General features: G+C 47.0%; 1 protein-coding gene across 1 annotated transcript; it reads left to right on the forward strand.

Annotated features, from left to right (window-relative positions):
- Window positions 1–733: 733 nt before the first annotated feature.
- On the forward strand, window positions 734–7,827 carry DCK (deoxycytidine kinase). The gene is made up of 7 exons (XM_051769414.1): window positions 734–862; window positions 1,590–1,708; window positions 2,301–2,494; window positions 3,199–3,346; window positions 4,308–4,423; window positions 4,736–4,835; window positions 6,475–7,827. The coding sequence occupies exons 1-7, from the start codon at window positions 793–795 to the stop codon at window positions 6,499–6,501; spliced, it is 774 nt and encodes a 257-aa protein (XP_051625374.1). The 5' UTR covers window positions 734–792; the 3' UTR covers window positions 6,502–7,827.
- The last annotated feature ends 741 nt before the right edge of the window (window positions 7,828–8,568 follow it).

Below are 8,568 nucleotides of genomic sequence, written 5' to 3' on the forward strand. Positions count from 1 at the left end.
TAGAATCTTAGAATTCCAGAATGGTTTGGGTTGGAAGGGACCTTCAAGATCACCTCATTCCAATCCCCTGCCGTGGGCAGGGACAGCTTCCACTATCCTAGGTTGCTCCAAGGCCTGTCCAACCTGGCCCTGGACACTGCCAGGGATGGGGCAGCCACAGCTTCTCTGGGCAGCCTGTGCCAGGGCCTCACTGCCCTCACAGGGAAGGGTTTCTTCCTGAAGTAAAAAATCCCTTCCTAAAGTAATTCCTCCTTAAACTCAAGAACTCCATCCTAAACTTAAGAATTTCTTCCCAGTTGTTTTCAGCAACAACCCTCTCAATTCCAGTGCCGGTGCTCTCCTTTTGAAAACCCAGCCACTTCTGAGGTATTCCTGGAGCATTTTTTACACAGGCCGTGGCCCGGCGGGGGGGTGTGGGGTGTGTTCCTTTCCCTCCCTTCCCTGTTTGTTTTGCCCTGTGTGTCGGGACGAAGGGAGCCGCTGAGAACGGGAGCAGCTCGTGACGGGAGTCATCGATGCGCTCCGCGTGCCGCTGCTCTTGCCTGGGTCGCTGGGTGGGCGGATGGGCGGGCGGGGTCGGCCGCGGCGCGCGCGCGTGACGTCACGGGCCGCCCCGGCGGGCCCGCCGCTGCCGCGCGCCAAATTTAAAGGCGCGCGCGGGCAGGCGCGGGCTGGTCTCGCGCCCCCCCCCCCCTCCTCGCGCCCTCCCTCGCGCCCCCTCAGGCGGGTCTCGCGCCCACGCCCCCCCCCTCTCCCCTCCCCTCAGGTGCCCTCGCGCCCCCTCGGGCCGCCATGGCCACCCCGCCCAAGCGCGGGCGGCACGACCGCCGCGTCAAGAAGGTCGCCGTGGAGGGCAACATCGGTGAGTCGGGGCCGTCACCGCCTTCGCGGGGAGCGGGGGGGAGTTTCGGGGGGGGAGGAAAGAGGTGGGTCTCGCGGCGCTCGGGGGGTTCGGACGTGGCTGGGGGCGGCACAGCTCTGCCGACCCCACGCTCGCCTCTCCCTCCCCTCTCTCCGTTCTGCCGGGGCGGGGTGGGGCGGCGGGGATGCTTCCACAGGGTTTTCCTGGCCGTTTCCCCGCAAAAAAACCCCCCCGCTTTTAGTCAGGTCAGGAGGCACAAACAATCCAATGCGTGAGGTCGGAGACTTTACCGCGACGCCGTAAGAATTCTACGAAACTGACGCGATTTGCGATTCTATTTACAGTTTGTAACTCATTCACCTGCTTGGCGTTGACGTTTTGTTTTTTCCCGCACTTTTCCTGCTTGTGGCGTAAAACTCCCGGAGTCACAGAATCTCCCGGGCGGGAAGGGTCCCACAGGGATCACCAAGTCCTGGCCCTGCGCGGGACACCCCTGAAATCCCACCAGAGAGCATTGTCCAAACCCGTGTAGATGCAGATAGAGAACAGCCCTGTTGCTCCATTAATTGACGATCTGTGGAACACGATGGGCTCTGCTTCAAGCCCAGAGTGCTCGGGCATGGGCGACTGATTTGTGGGGATGGAAAGCGGAGTTGTGCAGTGGTTAAATAACACCACTGGGGGTGGTTTCTCACTGACAAAATCTTCCTGAATGCTTTTCCTACAGCTGCAGGGAAATCCACCTTTGTGAGTCTTCTGAAACAAGCCAATGAGGAGTGGGAAGTGGTTCCCGAGCCCATAGCTAGATGGTGCAATGTCCAGCAAAACTCTGGAAATGATTGTGAGGTAAAAGAGAAAAAAACCCCAAATGCTCCTCTAATTTCAGAAATCCAGTATATCCAATCCACTGGGTGTTTTTGTGATAGCAACACTTTTGCTGATTCCTTTCACAGCATTTGAGTTCCTCTTTTCTAGTTTGTTTGGTGTATTATGGAATAAATGTTATTCAACATCAGGATGCAAGTTCTAAAAGCACTAAAAGCCTTTTTCCTGTATCAAAGCAAGGGATGGGAAAAAGTGAGGCAGAGTTACTTGTAGCAACTCTGAACTATCCAGGTGAGTGCAGAGGGTTGTTCCTGGTGTGTGAAGGTGTCCTCTGAAATATCTGGGAAATAATGAACCACTGCTAAATGGTTTATAGTGCTGTTTTTTCTCCCAGCTACCTGTAATTCCACTGGCAATCCAGCTGCTGCCTGGTGGCCACAGTCTGCTGTGCAAGTGGCTTTTGAGGGACTTCCTTTTGTTTTGGCAAAAATACAGTGTATTTTGGTAAAATCAGTGTAAACTTAACGGGGGTGTGTTGGTCCTGACTTCCCCTCAGCTGCCTTCTCTCAGAGTTAGGCAGTTCGTTCTCTGCTGATTTCCCCTTTGAATCCAGGAGCTGAGCACGTCCCAGAAGAACGGCGGGAATGTGCTGCGGATGATGTACGAGAAGCCGGAGAGGTGGGCCTTCACCTTCCAGACCTACGCGTGTCTCAGCAGGATCCGGGCCCAGCTCGGCGTCCTCGAGGGCAAACTCCAGGACGTGGAGAATCCCGTGGTCTTCTTCGAGCGGTCTGTCTACAGCGACAGGTGTGTGGGGCCCAGGTCCTCAGGGGGAAGATCGCAGTTCTCCCGAGTAAAATCACAGGACACTTGCGGTGGAAATGTGTCCAGGCGAGTTTGGAATGTCTCCAGAGAGGGAGGTAGAATCACAGAATCAGTCAGGTTGGAAAAGACCTCTGAGGTTATCAAGCCCAGCCTATGACCCAACACCACCTTGCCAGCTCTAGACCATGGCACTGAGTGCCACATCCAGTCTTTCCTTAAACACCTCCAGGGACAGTGACTGCACGCCCTCCCTGGGCAGCCTGTCCCAGTGCTCTGCCACCCTCCATGGAAAGTTCTTCTTCATCTTTTTTTTTTTTTATGGCCAATAAAAAATACACAAATAAATGCCCTGTACTGCATTTCTGGGTTCAGAAGGTGGGATTTGATAACTGAATCCCATCCCGTAGTTCTTAGGAGTTCCCTTTGCTCTAAGATACTGACAATAAACAGTGTACAAGCCAGTTGTTTCGTGGGTTATTCCTGGACACCTGAGCTGTAAATGTTCCTGGTCTGTGTGGACACAGTTACAGGAGGAGGATGCCAGCTGTTTAATTCCACTCCAAGTGTACATCAGAGAGATGCTACAGTAGATTTACTACTCAGCTTCTTCTCTAGTTACTTCAGGCAAACCAAGGATTCCTGTGTCCGAGCCAGTTTGTGTTTCCATCGCTGTTTTGTGTTCCCAGGTACATCTTTGCAGCTAATTTGTACGAGTCTGATTGCATGAACGAGACTGAGTGGACTATTTACCAAGACTGGCACAACTGGATGAATGAGCAGTTTGGTTCGAAGCTGGCGCTGGATGGGATCATTTATCTCAGAGCCACTCCTGAGGTGAGGGATACAAATGTGTGACTGCACAGAGAACGAGAGTCCGTGTTCTGTGCCTTGCCCCTCAAGGGTAGAGTCCAGCTCAGGCTGCAGTGTTGCCCTGAACACTGTAATACTTGAGCTGTGACTAAGACTAAGTCTGGAAACACTTAAAAAAAAAGTTGTTTCAAACGCAGCCTGTGTATTTTAAAATCAACTGTGATGATAATGATCCTCTAATTATAAAAAAGAAGACGTGACAACAGCAAACCAGGAAACACCACTGGAACAAACCAAGCAACCCTGGGAAAGTACAAAGTAGCTCTAGGAATAGCTATTTTGCAGGGAATATAGCTGTACAGGGAAAAGAACAATTGGTGTTCTTTTAGTAATTAACCAGTCACAGCTGGTTTGGGGGGGTGGGCTATGAGGCCCCTACACCTGGGGCAGTGGAGCTAAGCCAGGTGAAAGCACCTCCTGTGTGTGAGGCCTTGTGACTATGCTTTGATCTTTGGGCATCTGGTGTTTGTTTAAAAGGAGAGAACGGCATCATGAATATCTCTCTTGAGTATGAAACCTGCAGGAACAGGAGAAAATGTGAGTTTAGAAGAGCTCTAATTAACCTACAGATCACGTCCATATTCCCTTGCTTCCAGTTTCCATGCTTTCAGCTTTGTTATGGTTGTAAACACTCCGCAATGTAGCACACTGGAGTAACTTTGAGGGCTTTTTTGTTTTTCTATTTAAGAGAAGAACATGTATTTAAATTACAAAGTACAATACTTGAACAGTTTTGGCTTGTTGTTGATGCTTTGGATGTGCTCAGGATGGGAACAAATGATTTACTGCATTGGAAAACAGTTCCTAAGAGCCAGAAGTATGCGGTGAGATTTGGGAATGCCTGTCTGTAATGTCAAATGGATATTTCTGTGCTCTTGGCACGCAATGCACCAATTTATTTATTGTTATTATCTTTTGCCTTTAGAAATGCCTGAATAGGATTTTCGTGCGAGGAAGAGACGAGGAACAAGAAATCCCCATCGAGTATCTGGAGAAGCTTCACTACAAACACGAAAGTTGGCTCCAGCATAGGACACTGCGGTAGGGTTTGTTGAATGGTTCCTTAAGGATGGATAAATCTTTGTAAGGGGTGTTCCATAATGCTTTTTCCACCAGTGAAACTCCGGCTTTTCTTACGGTTTGTAAAGCTAAACTCCAGGAACATTTCTATAATATTTCTATCAGTGCTAATGTATCCCAGGGGCCACGCTGTAAATTCAGAACTCCTGGCTGCAATTTAGAGATGCAGTTCTTTTCGTGTGTTTCTCAACAATGGAAATGCTGGCAGGGACTTGGATGCTGTCTGCTCTACGTTCAGCTACTAATATTTGCTTTGTTCCTCTCCCAATACAGAACAGATTTTGACTATCTGCAGGAAATTCCAATTTTGACGCTAGATGTTAATGAAGATTTCAAAGGCAAAAAGGACAGATACGACCATATGATCGAAAAGGTAACATTTCACAAATGGTTTAGGTTACTCTAATTACACATCACTGTCCAATCATCCTTCTAAAATGTTAGAGTCATGGAGTTACATGCAAGTAAGGAACAGTCTTGTAGCCTGCTGCAAAGCTTATTTTAAATCCAGGCCAAACCTTCAACATTTAACTGCGCAGGTGTTTGGTGTTTGAACCCCCTTGGGATTCCAGCGAGGACAACTTGCCTTTTATCTTAGCAGTTGCAATGACTTACAGACCTCAGCAGTGGGACACATGCCTTCTTCTGCTCTGTGGAAATAAACTGTTACCTCACAAGCAAAGCAGCTTGGTCCTTTGATCTCTGTTGATCCACCCCAAAGTGGAACTGTTCACCTGATTAAAACCAGTCTTCCTGGTCGGGCTTGTTGATCGATGGAATGACAGGACATGGCAGCTGTGGGGGGTGCCTGCTTCCCACTGCACAGGATGAGATGAGGCTCAGGAGACTAAATACGGATTTTGGAGGAGTTTATTCTGGTGTAGCTGGCAGGTTATCTGGGAATAGCCTAAGCCCTGTGTGGGCCCTTTTTCTGCCATTTCCTAAGTGGAGCCCCAGAACTGCTGCACTTGATGAGCTGTGCTTTGGGCTTTAGTGTGTGCTGATGTCCCACAGAAACCCAGAGCCTGTGTGCTTCCTTGCTTCATCTGGAAACTCTGCCTGGTGTGTAAATGCAGACAAGGTTCTCCAAGTGGGATTGCTGGTGCCACTCTCTAAAGTGGAGGGTGGCTTTCCGGTGATTCCTTTTAAGTTGCAGTCTTGGCACAGTTATGTGTTCCCTTCTCTACAGGAAGGGATTTGACCTCTTTATTTTATCCCATGTCCATGAGCCCTGACCTGGGAAGGGAAGGGTCACAGTTGGAGAGTGTGGTCCAAGATCTGTTTCCATTTCTCATCAGGAATTTGGACAAAACGTTTACAGATGGGCTGTGTGTAGGAGAGCCTCTGCCAAAAGAGTAACACTGGTTCTCTAGTAACTGGTCTATTCCATTCCATGGAGTAGCCTGGCTGGAGTGGGCAGAAAGGAGACTGCCCCCAGTTCAGGCTGTATCACAGCCTAGTTGCTCGGATGCTCCTGACACTTAAAGGCAGCAGTTGTGAGCCTGGTGTTGATCTGCAGTATCGGTTTTTTCCCAAGCACTGTGGTTTCAGTAGGTATTGCTTTATGATTTCTTTGCCAGCCTCATTCCAGGGAACACCCTGATTAGGTGCCCTGAGTTGTTCCCTGGCATTAAATCCCAACGGTGTCCTGGCAGTGGGCGTGACTCAGTGGTTTCCAAATGACAGCTCTTTTGAGGTGGTCATTATCCTCCTCCTGTTTGGGTTACACCTGCTTTTAAAGTAACTCCTTTGTGACTGTGGGCTGCAGTTCAGGACCATGGGAGGAGCGAGCATCATTCCAGTGTGTCTCTCCCTGCACCTACTAAATTACAGGTACCGTGTCTGGGAACGTTCTTGATGGACAGGTAATGGCATGGCCAAGCCCAAGATCCTTTTTCCCTGTTTCTTTAGGTTGTAGTGAAGCATAAAGCAGTGGAGAGGTAAACAGAGTTGCTGTCTATTTCTGTTGATACACACTTAGTGTGATTGACAATATTTGTTTCTTTTTGCAGGTCAAAGAATTTTTGAGCACATTATAATCCTCTTTGAAGTGCAGACAGAGCCAAACCATTCCAAACATCTGTGCGATCAAAGTCTCAAGTGCAGCTTCTGCTTTTATAGAGGGCCTCTGGAGAGGCAGGACTCAATCCTGGTGATTTGACTGTGAGGAACAAATAAACTTTGTGAATAGGGAAATTACTAAATAAATCACTATGTCTGTTCAGTATTGTGTTAAGTAACACACGCAGATTCTGAAGAGACAAGGATTCTGAGCGTTCCCAAATATTGCACCAGTTTTTGATCAGGCTCATGAGTTCTAGAGTATTTTATAGATTTTTTTAAATTAATTTTTTATCCAGTTGCTATTTAATTTTTGAGAAGGTAGTGGTTTTTTAGAGACCTTCAATGTTTTTTAGTGGCATTGATTAGTAATGCATGTCTCGTTCTGAGGAAGGAAAAAGTGAAAACCATTTTTGCTGCTAAGGGAATTGCAATGTAACCTGGAGTTTTATATTTTAAGGTACCAAAAAATGTCATCTGATGATTTTGGTAGATGAAGTTCTTCACAGAATACATGAATTAAATGCAAATAAGGCTGACATTCTGTAGCTGTCAAATGAGATTTTATATTTGTTTTCAATATGCACTGCCAACTAGGATATTCAGAAGCTTTCCATTCTCTAGCATGTTTGTTTGTTGGGTTTTTTTACCCTTTTTTAAAGCTTTTATTAAAACAGAGCTGTTTTTGCTGTTGGTAAGTCCTCTTCTCCTGGAGAGGAATATGTTTGCTTGCTGGGTACCGTAATAGGAAGAAGAACATTTTCCAAATGGCCTCCATCTGTAAATGATGTGTTTAGAAACCATCCCATGATCGCATTTGGGATGTCAGAGGTGGCTTCCTGCCTTTGTTCCAGCTACTCCACGTGTTCCCTGGGCCCTCTGGGTGCTTATACCAGATCCTGCACTATTTCAAGTAGGCTGTCCTGTCTCAACTGCTTCGAGTCAGAAGGGGACACCTGTGTGGAGTGGCTGCTGCTCCTTCTTGTATTGACTGAGCCTCTTGTTGCAGGTGCAGAAAGCACAGACTTGTCAGGGTGCAGCATCTCAAGTGTTGCGTTTTATGAGCTGCTTTGCTCTGCTTTAAAAGTTTCTGAGTGCACGGTTGGCTTTTGAAGGCAAAATTGTATTGCAAAGCATTTTATTGTCTACCTTGGTGCCGCTGTTACCTGCTTGTTGGAGATGAGATTTCTTGCTTTGTGGCTGGAATTGTGCTGGCTTTCTCTAACCATTGGCTGAAAAATAAAAGTGGTTGGAAAGACTTTTTCAGTGCCTAATACTGTTGGGTCTCTTGTCTCATAAAAGAAGTGATATTGTGGATTGCTGGTATGTAATACTGGTACAATGGATGACCTGAAGGTTGTGGATTCTTGGTGAATTTGGTGTAAAAAGTTATCTAAGGTTTCTGGGAAACTGACTGGCTTCAATTTTTTTTTCATGTGTGGGAAATGAACTTAAGGGAGGGACATAGGATTACATAAAATGCATCATATGTGTAACAGTGCTCAGTACAAGTGTGTTGTATAACATTCATGTTGTGGAAAGTAGAAGGAGTCTGGCAAAAAAATCTTGTGTGAGACTCGAAGGTTGCCCAGTGAAAGGAAAGATTTTAAGATCTTTGCTCCAGAAAGGAAGTGAAGTGGAATGGATGAAGATTCAGTTCAGATTTACTTGAAACACATAGTAGAAGCTTTTAAAATATTCTTGGCAAGAGTCTGAACAGTAACAACTTATTTTGACTAACAGTGCAATTATTCCTACAGTTTCAACTGTCAAAATTGTGGATTTAATTACAGGAATTGGAATGACAGTGCTCGTTGCAAGCAAGTAAACATGTCTGAGTTCTAATAAAGGCTTCTTTTGAAACCCATCACAGAGAGCACACAGAAATTCTGTGGCAGGTTATCTGCAGCCTGTTCCAGAAAGCTTTACAAAATCTCTGCCTGCCAAGTTTGGGTTGGAAGGAGCGAAGTCATGACCAATTATTAGAATGTTTTTAATTGGTGTGCAGAAAAAAAACAATACCAAACCCCAAACACACACCCCAC

The sequence above is a fragment of the Manacus candei genome, unplaced genomic scaffold (assembly GCF_025592945.1).
Source record: "Manacus candei isolate 608988 ecotype Guabito, Panama unplaced genomic scaffold, ASM2559294v1 h1tg000107l, whole genome shotgun sequence".
In the NCBI taxonomy this organism is placed as follows: Eukaryota; Metazoa; Chordata; class Aves; order Passeriformes; family Pipridae; genus Manacus; species Manacus candei.

What these genes read in the sequence shown, in the direction of transcription:
- DCK (XM_051769414.1), top strand. Translation starts at nt 793, where the DNA reads ATGGCCACCCCGCCCAAGCGCGGGCGGCACGACCGCCGCGTCAAGAAG. An exon ending in ATCTCAGAGCCACTCCTGAG is followed by an intron (nt 3,347 to 4,307) that starts GTGAGGGATACA and finishes TTTTGCCTTTAG; the next exon opens with AAATGCCTGAATAGGATTTT. An exon ending in CTCCAGCATAGGACACTGCG is followed by an intron (nt 4,424 to 4,735) that starts GTAGGGTTTGTT and finishes CTCCCAATACAG; the next exon opens with AACAGATTTTGACTATCTGC.